General features: G+C 45.2%; 1 protein-coding gene across 1 annotated transcript in view; it reads left to right on the forward strand.

Annotated features, from left to right (window-relative positions):
- The first annotated feature begins 18,909 nt into the window (after window positions 1–18,909).
- The window catches only part of ATG7 (autophagy related 7), a 107,539-nt gene continuing 105,515 nt past the window's right edge, over window positions 18,910–20,933 (forward strand). The window contains exons 1-2 of the mRNA XM_081934904.1: window positions 18,910–19,235; window positions 20,289–20,343. Coding sequence (XP_081791030.1) covers window positions 19,052–19,235; window positions 20,289–20,343 — 239 coding nt within the window. The 5' untranslated portion in view covers window positions 18,910–19,051. The remainder of the gene's footprint in view (window positions 19,236–20,288; window positions 20,344–20,933) is intronic.

A 20,933-nucleotide genomic window follows, 5' to 3' on the forward strand; every position in this document is an offset into this window, starting at 1 on the left:
CTAAATAAAATTGCTAAATTAAAAACCCCTCAGGAGCGAACAAAGTCATGGTTGAGCCAGGCCAGATATTTGAAAAAGGTGGGTCTTGAGCTTAACACGGAAGGAGCGGAGGTCAGTAGTGGTCCTAATATCCGGGGGGAGGTCATTCCACAGGGCTGGGCCCGCCACAGAGAAGGCTCTGCTCCTAGGCGCCGCCCCATGGCATTGTCTAGTGGACGGCACCTGGAGAAGTCCCTCTCTGTGCGAGCGAATAGGTCGTAGGGATGTGTGGGGCAGAATACGATCCCGCAGGTAACTAGGTCCTGAGCCATGGAGCGCTTTAAAGATCGTAATCAAGACCTTGAAACACACTCGATAGACCACAGGAAGCCAGTGCAGCTCGCGCAGGTGTGGTGTCACATGGGAGTACCTGGTGCTCCCCATAATCACCCGCGCGGCCGCATTCTGGACCAACTGTAGTCTCCGAGTGCATTTCAAGGGAAGCCCCATGTAGAGAGCGTTACAGTAGTCCAGGCGAGACGTCACCAGCGCATGGGTGACTGTGCGTAGGGCGTCCCGGTCCAATAGGGGGCGCAATTGGCGCACCAGGCGAACCTGATGGAACGCCCCCCTGGCCACGGCTGTCACATGTTCATCCATGGACAGCCTGGCATCCAGGAGGACGCCCAAATTGCGCGCCCGCTCCACGGGGGCGAGTTGGATGCCCCCAATGGCCAGAGATGGAATTATCTGGTTGAACCGGGGAGCCGGAACCCACAGCCACTCCGTCTTGGAAGGGTTGAGCCTGAGTCGGTTGTCATCCATCCAGACCCGTACGGCTTCCACACACCGGGACATCACTTCGACGGCCTCGTTGGGGTGGTTCGGGGTGGAAATGTACAGCTGAGTATCATCAGCGTACAGATGGTATCCCACCCCAAAACCACGGATGATCTCACCCAGCGGCTTCATGTATGTGTTGAACAGGAGTGGCGAGAGGACCGACCCCTGTGGCACCCCACAGATAAGGGGGCTTAGGGTCGACCTCTGCTCTCCTGCCAACACACGTTGCGTCCTGCCGGAGAGGTAGGAGCCGAACCACCGCAAGACGGTGCCCCGGATCCCCAACCCCTCCAGTCGGTGCAACAGGATACCATGGTCGATGGTATCAAAAGCCGCCGAGAGGTCTAATAGGACCAGGATAGAGGAACAGCCCCTATCTCTGGCCCTCCAGAGATCATCTACCAATGCGACCAAGGCCGTCTCTGTGCTGTGCCCAGGGCGAAAGCCGGACTGGCGCGGGTCTAGATAATCATTCTCCTCCAGATGTCGTGGGAACTGAGAAGCCACCACACTCTCCACAACCTTCGCCAAAAAGGGAAGGTTGGAGACAGGACGATAATTGACCAGCTCCATAGGGTCCAGGGAAGGCTTCTTGAGCAAGGGTCTCACCACCGCCTCTTTCAAGGCGGCCGGGAGAGACCCCTCACCCAACGAAGCATTCACTAGGTCCAGGAGCCAGTCGCGTGTAACCTCCCAGGATGCCAGTACAAGCCAGGAGGGACACGGGTCCAACAAACATGTGGTAGGTCGCAGTCGCCCACGCAATCTGTCCAAATCCTCGATGACAACCAAGTCAAACTCCTCCCAAAAAGGTTTCTCAAGACTCGCCACTGGCGTCTCGACTGGGCCACTGAAGGGGACCCAATCCTTCCGGATTTGAGCGACTTTATCCTGCAGATATTTCCCAAACTCCTCTGCCCTGCCCTGTAAAGGGGCCTCCCGTGGCCTCTGAAACAGAAGAGAGCGGGACACCCGAAACAGGGCGGCAGGGCGGTTCTCTGCGGATGCAATGAGAGCAGCACAATATTGACGTTTGGCCGTTCTCAATGCCACTAGGTACGTCCTTAAATGGGCTCGTACCTGTGCTCGGTCAAGTTCGGATCGGGAGGATCTCCAACGACTCTCTAGGCATCTCTTGCGGCGCTTCATCACCCTTAGCTCCTCGGTAAACCAAGGAGCCAGGGTGGATCGTTGCCGCCGGAGAGGCCGCAAAGGCGCCACCCGGTTCAAGGCCCCGGTAGTCGCATTATTCCACGCGGCCACCAGGTCCTCTACCTGAGGGCGGGTCAGGGCTGCAGGAGGTGGCCCAAGCTCCGTCTGGAACCTGTCTGGTTCCATCAAGCGCCTGGGGCGGAACCATCTAGTGCTCTCCGGTTCCGCCTCCCCGCAGCGAGGGGTAGGACCAGGGAAGTCAAGACGGAGGAGTGAGTGATCTGACCATGACAGAGGAGTGATGGTTAAATTCACTCCTCCCAGATCACTCAACCACTGGCGAGAGACAAAAACAAGGTCCAAGGTGTGACCTCCCTCGTGTGTCGGGCCCTGAATCATTTGAGTCAGGTCCATGGCTATCATGGAAGCCATGAACTCCCGAGCCCCCTCTGATGCTTCTCCCACCGACGGCAGGTTAAAATCCCCCATCACTAAAAGTTTGGGGGTCTCAACCGCCACCGATGAGATCAGCTCGAGGAGCTCAGGCAGGGTCGCTGATGTATGGCGGGGAGCCAGGTATACTATCAGCAAACCCATCTGCCTCCTAGGGCCCCATTTCACAACAAGGGATTCACATCCGGACGTCTGTAGCACAGTGGACTCCCTCGGCTCTAAATCCTCCCGGATAATCACTGCTACCCCACCGCCCCTTCCCCGGGCCCGGGGCTGGTGAAATGCTTGGTAACCTGGTGGGCACATTTCCACGAGGGGTAACCCTCCCTCGTGGCCCAACCTGGTTTCCGTTATTCCCGCGAGGTCCGGCTCCCCCTCCAAAATCAGATCGTGAATGAGGGGGGCCTTATTGACAACGGACCTCGCATTGCATAACAGCAGCCTCAGGCCCTGGGCCTGCAGATCCTGACCACCTAGAACGCGGGGGTTGGTACAAGCGACCGGGTGTAACCAGCACCCACGGTCTCCCAACCGACTACGGGTTGTTAATCTGTCCTCGTATCTGCCCCTCCCTACGACTGTTGGGATCAAGAAGCCCTGTATGGGAATGATATCCTCTCCCCCCTCCTCCTCTCTGCTCCTTCTGCTCAAGACCACGCCTGGTGACCTGGCTCCGTCATCGCTCCTGATCTGGCCCACCCCCCCCCCAACCCCTGAACCCCTAAAAGAATTTAAAAAACATTTCACTAAAAACCCCCTAAGTCTCCGCTTCCTAGTAGTCTTTGTGTTCCCAAATCTCCAGGGGTTTCAAAAGAACACTTATATCTAGTTTAATTTTTCTCCAGAAAAATTATTCACCAGAAATTTAAACTTTTAATAATATTTAATAATAAAACTAGTGGAATTTTATTTACCAACAAATCGGAAACCGACAGCAGATATCCTAGTCAGGAAATTCGTTGTCCCTTTATTATGAAAGAGAAGCAATCTTATTCATATGTATTTTCAGTTTAGCTCTGATTTATGGTAAACACAAAATCTCATTCCGCCTCCACTTTTGGTTGCTTCATGTAGATGCCATTTTCTGTGCAACAATATAGGACTACTTTGCCAAAGCATTTTTCTGGTTGTTGTTTTTTACCTGTAGACTGGCTATTTTCTGATGCAAGTAGTCTTCAACTTACAACCAAAATTGAGCCCCAAATTTCTGTTGCTAGTGAGATATTTGTTAAGTGAGTTTGACCCATTTTATGACCTTTTTTTGCCAACTGTTAAGGGAACCACTGCAGTTGTTAAGTTAGTAATATGGTTGTTAATTAATCTGGCTTCCCCATTCACTTTGCTTGTCAGAAGGCTGCAAAAAGTAATAACATGACTCCAGGACACTGCAACCATCATAAATACGAGTTACTTGCGAAGTGACTGAATTTTGATCACTTGACCTTGGGTATGCTGCAAGTCATATGCGTGAAAATGGGCATAAGTTACTTTTTTCTGTGCTATTGTAACTTCAAATGGTCACTAAACGAATTGTAGGTCGAGAACTAACTGTTGTGTTCTTGACCAATGCTAATTATGAATAATAATTATCTTTTAGAAGAACAATTAGAACAATAGCTTTTTCAAGTTCAGCCAAGCTAGATGTTGCCTATCGTTTTACTTTGCCTCCTAAGAAGCTTCCATTGTTCCTTCTAAACCAATGTTTACCACATGGGGGAAATTTGATTTTTAATGCGTGCAATTTGAACCTTGTTTAAACCAAGTTAATAGCTTTTTAGGCTTCCCCTGCATGAGTAGAGTTCACTTTTTGAATAAAGTAAGAATTATATGTCACTGGGGGGAGGAGGAATCAGGATTTTAGAGATGCTTAGGTGGGGCAAGGCCAAAAAAGGTTGGGAACCACTGTTCTAAACATTCAGCCTCTTCAACAGAATCCAGGATGACGTCCTATTTTTAAAAAAAAAAACCACCAGCATTTTCAAGCTATTATTGATGCATTTTGCCTACCTAAAACACAAACAGCCAGAATGACAGGCTTGCTCTGGGACAAAATGATCAACAAGGGATGTAGAAGGGAATTGTTGCTCAACTTTCTATCTAAGCATGCACTGGGAAATATTTCATCCTCTTCATGATTTGGCCATTTTGGAACTCAGTACTTTTTTAATCCCCCCCCCCCCCCTTCAATTTGAATGTCATTCTCTTCAGCTCAGTTTTCAGAAAATAAATCATGCTGGAAAAAATAGATAAATTTCCCCTAAGAAATAATAAAAAGCTAATAGCCAGCATACACAACAGTGTTTAATTTGTTTCAATAAGATCTAGAACAACAAACTTTTGTGTCTTGGAATGAGATGTCCGTCTTTAGAAAATCCATATAATAGCACATTCATAAAATCTAGAGTTGGATGCACTCTTTGTCCTGGGTAATCAGCATTCCTCATATATTATAAAACTAGTGGACTGTGTACCATAAAGTTGCTATGTCTGAAATGCTTTTTTTTGTTCTTGTTACATATAATCGTGCACACTTAAAATGTAATTCTTTATCAGTTAGAAATCTGAAAATCTGATTCCCAAACTGGATTTCAGTGTTTGTGAAAGGAAGTTTAACATTTAATAAGAACAATTTTCAATGAACATTTTTTTAAAAACCCAGTATAATTAATAAAAAAATAATTTAATATTAACTTTGGGTATCTTTTTTCAAACATCATGATATATTTTCCACCTGTTAGAGAAGCTTTTTAAAGAAAGACTTTCAACTATGTTACAAAATCTCAGAAAACTCAATAGTACTTAATATTGTAGTATAATACTGTAAACCAGTATGAACCATTGGCAGGATGGAAAACATTTGCTTGAAATGGGTATAAGCTCCATGAGGTATGAGTTCCTAGTTTTTGAGAATATCAATTTAAGGCAAACAATATTTACATATTCTTGAAATGGTATCTTGTGCCACGCCTTATCTTTTTGTTTGCTACCACCTTCCAAAGAACTGATAAATAAAAATAATAAATGTATGGTTTTTCACTGCAACCACCATTGTATGATGCTCTAAACTCTGTTTTTACTGATAAAATGGTATCAGATGGCAGGCCAAATTAGGCCCAAAATGTTTTATCTCTAGAGAATGATAGCTAATTTGAGAAAGGACTTTCCTTTCTCAAATTAGCTATCATTCTCTAGAGAGAAACCATTTTTTGAGCCTAGTTTGGTTTTAATTCTTGATATTTTATTGGCAAATATAGTGTTTTATTACTTTCTCTTATTAGTTGAAGATTATTTTTTCTTCAAATAGGAGTATGCCCCAAATTGTGTTTTGTTTTAACTCAAAGCAAATGCTTTGTGTTCTGGAACTTCACCAATCTATTCCAGATGAATCACAATTTGGCAGAAATAAAAATTGGATCATTGTTATTGCACTGAATTTCTGCTGAAACAAAAATTGCAGGAATGCTTGAGCAGGTTTGTGCAGTAAGCAGGATAAAATTGGCTCACACTGTCCCCTCAGCAGTTCCCAGTGTAGCAGATTTTACTACCCTGATCTTCTCAGCGCTGTCTTTCCTTTCCTCCCTCATGTGCTCTCAGCCACCACCAAGCATGTGTTTATGTGTGTGTGTATCAGGGAAGGGTTGCTGCTCCAAGTGCATGCACAGTTGCCCGTAAATAGGCCTGCACATGTGCAGAACATTAAAAAATGCAAAAAAAAAAATGCTGCGGCGACCGGGAAACTGGTTTGGAGGCGTGGCCAGCCTGGTGACTGCCAGTTCTGTGATTCAAGCCAACATTCCACTACCAGTTCGGCCGAATTGACCCGAACCGGTAGCAACACACCTCTGGTGTGTATCTATGTATGCACACACACGCATCCTAGCCTACCAGGATGTTAATTCTTTTATGGTCACAATGAAGTTTATGAACAAACCAATATTAAATCATCATACTTATTACAAGGCACACTCTACATGGTTCTTTGTCCAAGTAATTCTGTCAGCACCATGTATACCTATTGGGGGAAGACATTAAAACCAGAGAAAATAGGTGTCTTTGGGGATAAGGTCCACCTTAGTTGAAATAATAATTTACTCATCTGAAAAGATAGATCTGCAACTTGGGGTGCTCCCAGATCCTTATTTTTACTGGATCCAGAGTATATGAAACCTTTGAAGAATAACATTTAACAATTAAGTGCCACTTGTGACTCTTCACGAGCTGGTTGAATCTGGCAAGTTCCTCACATTTTGGATAGCTGCCATCTTTATTCCTGAAATTTGGAAAAATGTCTAGAATTTGTAAGTAAAACCTGCAGTCACTAGACTGCTGATACAGATCAGTATAACTTTGTAGTAGGAATTATTTACACAGCTACCTTATTTTAAAGTTCTAAATAGTTTACAGGCTATCCGAAGCATTAAAGTTCATCTTTGTTTGGCTATTAGGTTCTGATGGCGAAATCTTTCTAAGGATGCACTACTGACCCACCTTGTTCCCACCTTATAAAATGCATAGTTGACCTCTTGCCAGATGTGGCATTTAGGGAAAAAATAAGCTAATCTTTTTTTATTAGGCCTTTAATTACTAGGCAATTTTAGTTTGAATTTTAATTTGTTTTTAAGCTTCTTATAGTCAAGTTTGTAAAAAAATGTGGGCTAGAAATTGAGTCAAATAAAAATATTAACTTACCAGTCCTCTTCCCTGTTTCAAACTGTCTCACCTAATGAAGCAATCAAAAGTGTATTTTTTGTGTGGGCAAAAATATAAGCCCAGCCCCAAAATAAACTCCCTGGAAACCCCCCCCCCCTCCGGCCAGGCAGAGCACCGTTCATCGACATAGCGGTATCCTGAAGGCGTCAAGCCGCAGGAGCCGGGGTGGGAGAAAGGTGCTCACATTGCTTGGCGCCTTCGGGATACCACTAGATTGGGGAGTGGCATTCTGCCTGGCTGGAAAGGGGAGTTGCCAGGTGGCTGCTCCCTTGCAAACTGGCTCCTGAAAAGCCGGGCACAGCCTCAGGGGCGAAGCAGCCATGTGGTGACCCAGTTCACGAGCAACCGTCCGGCAACCCTCCTCTCCAGCCGGGCACAGCGCCATTCACTGACCTAGGAGGTATCACTAAGGCGCCAAGCAACATGGCACTCTGCCCGCTCCCCAGCTTCCGCGGCTTGGCACATTAGGGATACCCGCTAGGTCAGTACATGGAGCTCTGCCTGGCTGGAGAAGGGGGTTGTGCCTGCTGAAGGCAGATCAGGCGCTCGCACAACCCCTTTCTCCAGCCGGGCAGAGCTCCATGCACTGACCTAGGGGGTATCCCTAATGTGCCAAGCCGCGGGAGCTGAGGAGTGGGCAGAGCGCCACGTGGCTTGGCTCCTTAGTGATATCCCTTAGGTCAGTGAATGGCGCTCTGCCCGGCTGGAGACGGGGGTTGCTGGGCGGTTGCTCGTGAGCTTGGTCACCTTATGGCTGCTTGAGGCTGTGCCCGGCTCTTCGGGAGCCAGTTCGCAAGGGAGCAGCCGCCCAGCAACCCTCCCCTATAATAAACCCAAGGCCATATTTTGTAAGTAAAAAGAAAATAACACCCTGTCATATTTTCAGGGTAACACAGTAAAAAGTCACACATTCATTATATAATAAGATATAATCATGGTTTAATCACAATTAAATCCAAGTGATGTCCTGAGCACAGCTCAACAATGAAGTTCCTGAGCTCTCCCATAGCTTAACTGACAAGACGTTAAATTCAGTAAGTGCTGAAAACTAAAGTCAAGTATGTTAGTGAAAGAGTTGACATGATCTCTAGAAAAAAACTTCTGTGGTGCCCCCCACCTTTTCTTGGTATCTTAACCAGGTACCCATTAGTGGTTAATCCAGGACTGAGTATAATGTATAATGATCATGGTTAATTTACATGCAAATTTGAATCGTATGAAAGCTATGATTAATTTCTTTAAAAGTCATAACTGTTAAAATCAAAAACACATGTAGAATGTCATAAATGAGATGTTTCTTTTATAAGTCAATGGGATATATGATCTGTCTTTTGAATATTTTAAGATATTAATACGATTGTGTATAAAAACAATTGTAATGTTAAAACCATTAAAAAGAATGTTAAAATATGCCTGACACATGATCTTGACTATGTTCAAAATGGTCTTGCTGCCTTCATGAGAAAGCAAATAGATGTTATAATCCCTAATCCTGATTAACACCTAAAATTGCCAAGTTCATAAAATTTGATTACAAGGATGATACTAGAATTATAATCCCCAGATTTTTTTTTATTTCAAAAGTAATCATTCGGCTTTGATCTTAGAGTCAGTCCTTAATTGCTTTAGTAGCAAAACCACAGAAAGGAGTAGGAATTGGCAGAGTAGGAGTAGGAATTATATTCTTATGCTCTTCATTCAAATTAAATTTAGGGTTAAGATGCTAGAACTCTGTCAGGAGTAGCCTCACTGCTTGAATTCATTTCTGTGATTGTTTAAAATGATTTCCAGTGAAGCTTATTTATTATTCTGGGTATTTTTAATAATAATAATAATAATAATAATAATAATAATAATAATAATAATAATAATAATAATAATAATAATAATAATAATAATAATAATAATTTTATTTGATTAGCCGCAACCCTCTCCCGAAGGACTCGGGGCGGCGTACAATCAAAACAAATAAAAATACACATAAGACAAACATATATACAAAAAGAACAGAGACATATACATATGTGCATGGAGGAGAGTTGACTTATAAGTGAAAGACAATTAAAAACACAATTTAAAATCCCCTTAAATAAAATTACTAAATTAAAAAACCCATCAGGAGCGATACGAAGTTATGATTGAGCCAGGCCAGCTATTTGGAAAAGGTGGGTCTTGAGCTTGACACGGAAGGAGCGGAGGTCAGTAGTGGTCCTAATATCCGGGGGGAGGTCATTCCACAGGGCTGGGCCCGCCACAGAGAAGGCTCTGCTCCTAGGCGCCGCCCCATGGCACTGTCTAGTGGACGGCACCTGGAGAAGTCCCTCTCTGTGCGAGCGGATGGGTCGTAGGGATGCATGGGGCAGAATACGATCCCGCAGGTAACTAGGTCCTGAGCCATGGAGCGCTTTAAAGATCGTAATCAAGACCTTGAAACGCACTCGATAGACCACAGGAAGCCAGTGCAGCTCGCGCAGGAGAGGTATCACATGGGAGTACTTGGTACTCCCCATAATCACCCGCGCGGCCACATTCTGGACCAACTGCAGTCTCCGAGTGCATTTCAAGGGAAGCCCCATGTAGAGAGCGTTACAGTAGTCCAGGCGAGACGTCACCAGCGCATGGGTGACTGTGCGTAGGGCGTCCCGGTCCAATAGGGGGCGCAATTGGCGCACCAGGCGAACCTGGTGGAACGCCCCCCTGGCCACGGCTGTCACATGTTCATCCATGGACAGCCTGGCATCTAGGAGGACGCCCAAATTGCGCGCCCGCTCCACGGGGGCGAGTTGAATGCCCCCAATGGCCAGAGATGGAATTATCTGGTTGAACCGGGGAGCCGGAACCCACAGCCACTCCGTCTTGGAAGGGTTGAGCCTGAGTCGGTTGTCATCCATCCAGATCCGTACGGCTTCCACACACCGGGACATCACTTTGACGGCCTCGTTGGGGTGGTTCGGGGTGGAAATGTACAGCTGAGTATCATCAGCGTACAGATGATATCCCACCCCGAAACCACGGATGATCTCACCCAGCGGCTTCATGTATGTGTTGAACAGGAGTGGCGAGAGGACCGACCCCTGTGGCACCCCACAAGTAAGCGGGCATAGGGTCGACCTCTGCTCCCCTGCCAACACACGTTGCGTCCGGCCAGAGAGGTAGGAGCCGAACCACTGCAAAACGGTGCCCCGGACCCCCAACCCCTCCAGTCGGCGCAACAGGATACCATGGTCGATGGTATCAAAAGCCGCCGAGAGGTCTAATAGGACCAGGATAGAGGAACAGCCCCTATCTCTGGCCCTCCAGAGATCATCTACCAACGCGACCAAGGCCGTCTCTGTGCTGTGCCCAGGGCGAAAGCCGGACTGGCGCGGGTCTAGATAATCATTCTCCTCCAGATGTCGTGGAAACTGAGAAGCCACCACACTCTCTACAACCTTCGCCAAAAAGGGAAGGTTGGAGACAGGACGATAATTGGCCAGCTCCGTAGGGTCCAGGGAAGGCTTCTTGAGCAAGGGTCTCACCACCGCCTCTTTCAAGGCGGCCGGGAGAGACCCCTCACCCAACGAAGCGTTCACTAGGCCCAGGAGCCAGTCGCGTGTAACCTCCCAGGATGCCAGTACAAGCCAGGAGGAACACGGGTCCAGTAAACATGTGGTAGGTCGCAGTCGTCCACGCAATCTGTCCAAATCCTCGATGACAACCAAGTCAAACTCCTCCCAAAAAGGTTTCTCAAGACTCGCCACTGGCGTCTCGACTGGGCCACTGAAGGGGACCCAATCCTTCTGGATTTGAGCGACTTTATCCTGCAGATATTTCCCAAACTCCTCTGCCCTACCCTGTAGAGGGGCCTCCCGCGGCCTCTGAAACAGAAGGGAGCGGGACACCCGAAACAGGGCGGCAGGGCGGTTCTCTGCGGATGCAATGAGAGCGGCACAATATTGACGTTTGGCCGTTCTCAATGCCACTAGGTACGTCCTTAAATGGGCTCGTACCTGTGCTCGGTCAAATTCGGATTGGGAGGATCTCCAACGACTCTCTAGGCATCTCTTGTGGCGCTTCATCACCCTTAGCTCCTCGGTAAACCAAGGAGCCAGGGTGGATCGTTGCCGCCGGAGAGGCCGCAAAGGCGCCACCCGGTTCAAGGCCCCGGTAGTCGCATTATTCCACGTGGCCACCAGGTCCTCTACCCGAGGGCGGGTCAGGGCTGCAGGAGGTGGCCCAAGCTCCGTCTGGAACCTGTCTGGTTCCATCAAGCGCCTGGGGCGGAACCATCTAGTGTTTTCCGGTTCCGCCTCCCCGCAGCGAGGGGTAGCACCAGGGAAGTCAAGTCGGAGGAGTGAGTGATCTGACCATGACAGAGGAGTGATGGTTAAATTCACTCCTCCCAGATCACTCAACCACTGGCGAGAGACAAAAACAATGTCCAAGGTGTGACCTCCCTCGTGTGTCGGGCCTTGAATCATTTGAGTCAGGTCCATGGCTATCATGGAAGCCATGAACTCCCAAACCCCCTCTGATGCTTCTCCCACCGACGGCAGGTTAAAATCCCCCATCACTAGAAGTTTGGGGGTCTCAACCGCCACCGATGAGATCAGCTCGAGGAGCTCAGGCAGGGTCGCTGATGTATGGCGGGGAGCCAGGTATACTATCAGCAGGCCCAACTGCCTCCCAGGGCCCCATTTCACAACAAGGGATTCACATCCGGACATCTGTGGCACAGTGGACTCCCTCGGCTCTAAGTCCTCCCGGATAATCACTGCTACCCCACCGCCCCTTCCCCGGGCCCGGGGCTGGTGAAATGCTTGGTAACCTGGTGGGCACATTTCCACGAGGGGTAACCCTCCCTCGTGGCCCAACCAGGTTTCCTTTATTCCCGCGAGGTCCGGCTCCCCCTCCAAAATTAGATCATGAATGAGGGGTCCTTATTGACAACGGACCTCGCATTGCATAACAACAGCCTCAGGCCCTGGGCCTGCAGATCCTGACCACCTAGAACACGGGGGTTGGTACAAGTGACCGGGTGTAACCAGCACCCACGATCTCCCAACCGACTGCGAGTTGTTAATCTGTCCTCGTATCTGCCCCTCCCTATGACTGTTGGAATCAAGGAGCCCTGTATAGGAATGATATCCTCTCCCCCCTCCTCCTCTCTGCTCCTTCTGCTCAAGACCCCACCTGGTGACCTGGCTCTGTCATCGCTCCTGATCTGACCCACCCACCCCTCAACCCCTAAACCCCTAAAAGAATTTAAAAAACATTTAACTAAAAAACCCCTAAGTCTCCGCTTCCTCCACCTCTCGGGATTAATGAATCCGTCATCAAGGTGGGCCCTTGAAAGGGCGGAGGGCCACACCTGCGAGAGGGGGCACTCCCGCAGTAGGATTAGGTCTAGCCTAGCCTACCCTTTTGTACACAAAAGGGAAAATGAGTATATTTTACATTTCACATTGGATGATACAAGAGTTTTAAAATGATAGTTGTAATGAAGTGCAACAACAGAAAAGGAGACACTGGATATGAAGTATAATATTTCAAAATGAAGAACTGTACATAAACTGTATATCGATATTGAATATCAAATCTGAAGAGTCGTATCATGAATCAGTACCTCCTCATACATAGTGTACATAACATTGTCTACCAAGAATAGAATGACTGAGAATCGTTATACCATATAAAAAGATATCAGTTTGTCTGTAAGAATTCCAAAACCCATATTAATGCGGGCCATGTTACAGGTCAGAAAACTGTTTACAAGGTTTTGAATCCTTTAGTAGTTGCTATGCTATAGGATGAACAAAGAGAAAAGTGGGAGGACAGCCTGAATGACACCAACGCCAAATATATAGCATTTGATAAATAGATGGAATATAAGTGATATTTTACAATTGTCATAGTTGGGGGATGACTTCCGGCAGCCGAAGGTGACAGATCCGCGCGTCCGCCTTTTCGCTGCTCTGATGGGCTCCCCTGAAGTCTAGGGGGAGCACAGGGTGCCTTGGAGTGGCGCCCTGCCATAGGGGCGGCTTGCTGGGACCCCCTGGAATGGTGGCAGCCATGGGGGGGTCTCCAGCTTTGCCCTAGGAACCGGGGAGCGCGCGGAATGCCACCGCGCGCTTCGCCGAACGCAGCCTGGAAGGAAACAATTAATTGGAACGAAACAGCTGAAGAGCGGTAAAGCAAGGGGTCTCCCCAGGTCTTTTACTATCCTTACTCTATTGACTGTTCTGCAGTTTTCGTTTTGGGACTTTGTTTCAACTTCTGGAGGAGTTTAGATTGGAGGGGGGGAAATTCCACCCCCCTTGGAAAAGCGGCACTTGAAAAATCTCTCCCTTTTATAGGGCAGAGAGAAAGTTTGAAATCTACTTTCACTTCCCTTAAATAATGGGGGAATTTTTTTTTTCTTGACTACAATTGCGAGAGAAAGGATGGCTGAACTGATTCTTCTCTATCTATGGGAACTTTGACTTTGTTGTTTCCTGACCACCTGTACTGGCTGAGCCACTATGGCCAACTTCCTCCTTTTTCTTTGTCTTCATGAATGAGACTCCTCCCTTGGAAAACTTTATGGCTTTCAATTAATTTCCACCCCAGAGATCTCCAGGAGCCTCTTCAAGTACGTTTTTCCCTGGATTTGGAATATTCTGACCCACCTATTTGCTCTAGTTCTGTACTAGAAGACTTATTCTCCTTTGGACTTGTTTGTTTGGTGATCCCTACCGGCTGTGCTCTCCCATAGATGCCATCTCTTTGTACAGAACAATAACTATCTCTGAGCCTCATGATGGGTCCAAAGAAATTACCGCCTGGTAAGGCCTCATCGGCCCCAACATCTTCTACATCCAGCCCCACTCACCAGTCACAACTGGGATCTTTTTTACAACCTAAAGCCTCTGAAGAGAGTGCAAATGACTTGTCTACTCATCAGATGCTTCAAATCATCTTAAAGGGACAGGACGAAATTAAAAAACAACTGCAGGACTTAAATGAACAGCTCAGAGAGACGAACCAGCAAACCATATGGAATGAACAGAGGATAGGTGTGCTGGAGGAGGGGGCGGTTGGGATGAGAGACAAGATGAAGACAATCCAAAGGGGGAATGTAGAATTTGGAAATCAGATGTTAAAAATGGAATTTGAAAGGATGTCTTTTTTTCTTAGGTTCCAAAACTTGCCAGAAGTTGAGAACGAAGATCTTAAGGAGATTATGACCACAATACTAGCAGAATATATTAATAGAGATAAACAACAGCTTTGGTGGGACATTGATCTGATCTATAGGGTTAATTCAGCCTATGAAAGAACACACAATGTTCCAAGGGAAGTTCATGTTAAATTTCTTAGAAAAACTACAAGAGATGAGGTTCTAGGAGCTCAAAGGGGAGGACCATTAAAATATAAAGACAAAGAAATAACCATTCTTAAACAGATCCCAAAGAAAGTAAGAGATAATAGAAGGAAATATTCCTTCTTAGCAAAAAAAATATACAATAATGGGGTTTAGTTCAGGTGGCTGTTTCCAGAAGGCATGTTGATTTTTTGGGAGGGCAGCAGAATTAGAATCAACACAGTAGTGGGAGCAGAGGCTTTCACTAAAAAACACAGTGCTGTCTTAGGTGAAATGGGGGATGTTACACAAGAAACAAAGGAGGGAGGGGCTGAGGCTCAGCCGGTGGACGGGAGGGAGGACGCAACAACTAGAAGACTCAGATCACAAAAGTGATTTGAAACACTATTGCAATTGTTGTTGCAATGTACCTTTACGGAAGTGATACAAAACAAATGATTGAAATATACTGATGATTTTGGGTTAAACTCAAAACTGCTAATACTTATGTAAATGTTGATATTTTTCTATCTTCGTTTGTAAAAGTTGCAAGACCTGGGGGGGCTTCTTCCCCCCGCACGATGTAGCTGTCAAAATGTTTTATAACCCTATAACCCCTTTTCCTTGTAAAATTTTCAAAACTAATAAAAATTTGAACAATAAAAAAAAATTGTCATAGTTGGCTCTACATAGAATAGGGATTGTTTCAACAACTTGGACTTTTTTTTGGACCTCCATGATGAAGGGAACAACCAACCAACCAACCAATATATAAATAAAGACAATTTATTTATTCAAAACTGTCTAATAAGATAACAGAGATGCTGCTAAAGTATGAATGCACTGCTAGCAGAAGTCTTTCCAGAGACAGAAGATCCAACTGTGCACTAAAAGTTTCAACTACACGCCACAGAGTGATTATTTATAATGCTAACTGGACGATAAGAAATCATAAGATATTACCATAGTCCTTTCCGGGGAAAAGAAGTCACTCCATTGGCTGACCCTCCAAAGTAGCATAGAAGAACCTTGACTTTTTCAGATAAACATGGGTCAGTATGTTTTATATATGTATATGCTTCCCAGTTGGTGGGATGAGAACAATCATAGTTTGGTTTATAAAGTAGTCTCTAAATTAGAAGTCCTAATTTACATACAATAGTATGAACATGTATGAGTTGGACTTCAGCACCAAATATGCCAAAACTGACCAACATGTCCCTATCCCTTAGCAATGAATGCTGCATATGGCCTGCTCCTGATAGCATAGTCTACGCTTTCTCCCAAATCATTAAAAATGTATATTGAAAGTACGGAGTGATATAATCTGGATTATTTAATGCATTTGAAAGTCGATTAGTGATAGTTATATGTTTTAGTGACTAGATAATGGAAAAAAATCAGGGATCAGTTTTGCAAAAAGTGTGTAACATTCTGAGTATATGTGATCCCAAAGAAAAAAGTAATTATTCTAGATGGCACAAATAAAAGGATGCAGAAAAATACTTTCTCTGTCTACCATGAATCTGGGCAACTGAGGCTTGCGTAGACTAGCATACATTAATGTAGATTTTCATGGCTCTTATTTGTTACATACTGTTGGGATTCAGGATTTGGTGAACGCAGTCTAAGCAGCTGATTTCCTGATGTTTTGTCAGCAACTCTGGCTGGCATCTTAGGAGACAACATGGTCTGTCAAATGTGTGCCTTGAAGTCTACTTGCCCAAAGGTAAACTAACTTACCAGTCATACCATGGCACATACAGTGTCCCCTGGTTAATTGGAAGCCATAATGGTGATCAATTTGGGTATATTTTGTGCAATATGCAACAAGCAGAACTAAAGCCCAGTTTGACCCTAACCATGCTCATGTTGCAACGCTATGTAAAGTAAGAACTCAAATCTAAGGATTACTTCATAACTGAACAAGTTTGTCTACTAAAACAAATATCACGTTCCTGGAAATGTGTTGTATAAGCAAAATTTAGCCCCAAATTATGAAGGGATGTGTAAGTACAGCAAGAATTTTATGTGCATGTCAGTATGCACTGATGATCGGTATGCACTGATGATGCTACCTAATTTGGTAATGAAACTACTGCAAGAAAACAACCAAGCTTAGAGAGCACCAGGAACCCCCCAGTTCAACCCTGACTTAAAAATATTTTTTTCTACCAAAACTAACTACAAGGATCTAAATGATGCTACTTACAACATGCAACAGAAGTCAGGATGAAAGTGCATACATAAAATATAATGATCCATGTCATCATTTTTGCAGTGCTGTTACAACTTTGGTCACTAAATAAATTGTTGTAACTCAAAGACTACTTGTTTCCTTCTGTATCATCAACACACAATGCTCTGACACATTAATTCAATGTTTCTATCTGCACGCACTGCACACATTTGTTGTAGCAACTGTCAGGTTATCAAATAGGATTGGTGACCAGGGGACTCCCTGCTCCCATTTCATTGCTGAAATTCTGAGATGGTTGTTTTTTTTAAAGGTGAATTTGACAAGCATTGCCAGTTTTCACTTCCTAAATGATTTAAAGGTAAAATTATGTATTTCCCCCCCATTGGAGCAGCAACAGAGAGGGCTGATGCAAAATGATGAAAACCACATATCCTCAATGACTAACCTACAGAAAGGAGAATGACTGGATCTTGCTTTCCCAGTACGTGTGTGTGTGTGTGTGTGTGTGTTAAAAGGAATCTATCAATTGGGGTCTGTGATAAATACTGTCTGGACAAAGATCTGGGCTGTCGTCAAATTGAAGAATGGACTTAAATTCAGACAGCAATTATTTCTTCTCCAGCCAACTAAGCACAGGATACAAGCCCCTTGAGTCTATATAGTACAGAACAGTTATTAATCACATTTTTAGATTGCTCCATATCCATCAATGCGATATATCCAAAACAATGTGATATATTTCCATTTTTCTCAACCATTTCAAAATCAAAACAAAAGCAAAATGAAACAAAAGTTGTTTCATTTTTGCAACTCTGTTATATATCAGTTTAGTCACTGAATTGAAGCAATGCCACCTTATCTCAAACTAAGACATCGTTGTCACTATGTATTTATGGTGGAGATTACAAGCCTCTGAGCGCTGAATCCGTATTACAATGAGAATTTTCCAGACTCTTCCAATTAAATCAGTACAATTAAATCAGTACATGAGATAGAATATCTTGAATATTTGTGAGCCAAGTGAATACTTGTGGAGCAAAGCCATATATGTCTATGCAACCCAATATCTCTGGAATTAATCAGATTTATCTGTAAATTAAGCCAGGATTTGTGTTTTGAAATTAAAAGCCTTTGCCACTTATGCCAGTCCTCCTCCGCTAATTACACTGGCCTTTGTGATATGAAATCGCAGGCTTCTGGGAGTTTCAAAGTTTGAATACTTCCTAACAGTGAAGGCAATTAACCAGTGGAACAGCTTGCCTTCAGACATTGTGGGTCCTTCATCACTGGAGGTCTGTAGAGATTCTCAGTCATCCAGGTTGTGGTTGCCCAAAGGTGCTGTTTCAAGAGGCAACTGGACTTTCTTGTTTTTCTTTTGAAGACGTTTCAGCTTCTCAGTTCTGGCAGGATAGGGTAAGGGTTTATATTCCTTCCTTCCCCAACAATTGCAGATTATACAGGAACCAGGACCACTACTCAGATGACCCTGAGGACACAGAAAAACCTCCAAGGACTTCAAGGATCTTCTAAAACAGGGGTCCATGCCCCACAGGGGGGCAATTTGATTTTTAATGGTGGCAATTTGAACCTTGTTTAAACCAAGTTAATGGCCTTTTAGGCTTCCTCTGCCTGAGCACTTTACTTTTTGAGTAAAGTAAGAATTATATGTGGGGGGAGGGGGGTCAGGATTTTAAAGATGCTTAGGTGGGGCATCGCCAAAGAAAGGTTTGGAACCCCTGGTTTAAAAGAATGCAAATGACCAGCTGTCTGCAAGGAATTTAAATCCTTCCATTCCCCACCATCCTGTCTGAGCTGAAGAAGCTTGAACGTCTTCAAAAGAAAAAAAACAAGAAAGTCCAGGTGCCTCCTAAAAAAATTCATCACTGGAGGTTTTAAAGAAGAGATTGGACAATCATTTGTCCAGAATAGGGTGTCCTGTTTCAGCAGGGGGCTCGACTAGAAGACCACTAAGGTCTTTTCCAGCTCTATTCTCATTCTATTCTGCTACTTAAAAGAAGCCCAACTCCGCGAACGGAGCGTCCCCGTCCGCCCATCCGAGCTACGATCCACGATAAGCCCACTCTGGCCTCTCCGTTTATCAATTTACCGGCCATTCCCCCCCCCCCACCCCCCAGCATCTTTCCTGCCGTCCCCGGGCGGGAAGCTCCGCCCCGCGTCCTCCTGACTCTGCTGCGCGCGATGCCTCCTCCACCGCCTGCTCCTCCCCTTCCTGCTTACACGCGAAAAGGCTGTTGCTGCCGCTGGAGCCGACGCGCATTTCTCGGGATACTTTTCCTTCCCGGGCGGAGTTGGGGAGAGCTAACCGGCGGTTTCCGGGAAAACTGGGAGGCAGCCCGGCCCTGGCTTTCAGTGGTAGCTGCCGATGACAAATGATGGCCAGCGGCGGCGGTGGTGAATCGCGACACCCCGCGGAGGGTGGGCGTCCCAATCTGCAGTTTGTCCCCTTCAGTAGCGCGCTGGACGCAGGTTTCTGGCATGAGCTCACTCAGAAAAAACTCAATGAATACAAACTGGACGAGTCTCCGAAACCGATCAGAGGCTATTACTATAATGGCAAGTAGACCGTAAAACACTTTTCCTTCGTGGAGGGGGTTCGAGAGAGACGTCCTGCTGTGTGAACTGGGAGAGTTCAGGTTAGGTTCAGCCTGACGCTGGCACGTCTTTCCAATTCCCGGTGAACTCCGTGGCACTTGATATCCGAGTAAACAAGCCTGGCTGGCTTTTCTTACCGCAAGTTAACCTTTCATCCGTATCCACTATACTGAATATTGGCCGTGGATATGTATCCCTGCCTAGCAGCTTCTGGGTTGCTTAAAAGATCTGTTCGTTGGACGTTCACTTGAGTGGGCACTACTGGTCGGGGATAAGAAGATTACCACTTGCCCGATATAGCTGGGACACTGTTCCCATGACCGTCTGAAAGGCTACCCTTAACATAAAAGGCCAGAGGTTAAAGAACATAAGAGAACTAGTTTCAACACTCCCAAGTAGTTTACTTAAACACGTATAGATTATGATTCAGTTGATGGGTATCTCTTGGAACACCACCTTCCATGATTAGTTGTATAAGTTATGTATTGCAGCAAGAATATTATGAAGTAGGTCATATGAGAGGCTCTGTCATAATCGGTTCTCTCCAAGCCAAAGAGCTAGATTGCTCAAGAAGAAGGTTAATGTTGAAGATAAATTTTCTTACTGAAATTTGCTGTTGCCCCTTGATGCACAAGAATAACAAAAACTAAAACATTATGCTTCCCCCATGCCTTCCAAAAAGGAGTTAAAACAAAAGGCTTCCCAATTTTTCTGTTGTCCTCTGTTATGTGGCTGTGTTTTGTAAGGGAGGGAGGGGGAAAATGGAGGAAAAGTTTGTGCAAACAGAATAAGTCAGACATTTTTCTCACATTGTCCTTTGTACAACGCTTCCTGTTATGAAATGGAGAAACAGTTATGAAACTACCACATGGGAAAAGGACATCTGGGCTATTCACTCATTGACCAAGAATATGACAGATTATCATAAATCTGTCTTCATTATATAGCGAGGTCCTGGATTGTATAATTGTCAGTATTTTTAAAAACCTGTTTATTTTTTCCTCCCTCTACTAGGAGATCCTCCTGGAATGCCAGCACGTTTAACCCTTGAATTTAGTGCTTTTGATACGTGAGTAATAAATCCTTTATCTTGAGTCTTGAAATAGTTATTAGGATACAGAGGCTGATTCTTAGCATTGCAATCATTAGGCTATAAATCAAGATTTGTGTATTAGAATCATGACTCTGTGAGGGCAGTGCTTCAGAATGCCACCACAAATGTCTACTTTATTCTAGTGAGGAGGTATAGAAATGAATATACACAATACACACATTGGGCGAGCTTTGTTTAAATGAACCAAGGATCACCAGCAGTTTTCACTTATTGTTCGGGACAAACAGGATTTCTACTTAGCATAATCATTGCAATGGTTGTTTCTATTCCATGAGTTGATAGAGACAGATAGAAGAACTGTAGCTATATTAGGTTGGGCCTATGTTTGGAGTGATGCCAGTTAATGAGACACTGAACGCACAATCTCTCTAAAGGAAGCTTTCGCTTTGCTATACAGCAGCTCATGAATAGCTTATAACAATTTGTTTTGGATCTTGTGGTGAGGATCAGGTCTCTGTACATTTTAACCACTAGGGGAATAAATCAGTAGTGTACAATTGCTTCCAAAGGCCAGTCTGATAACACTAAAGAACCTGGAGACTTTT

The sequence above is a fragment of the Natrix helvetica genome (genome assembly GCF_964273705.1).
Source record: "Natrix helvetica genome assembly, chromosome: 1".
NCBI lineage: Eukaryota > Metazoa > Chordata > Lepidosauria > Squamata > Natricidae > Natrix > Natrix helvetica.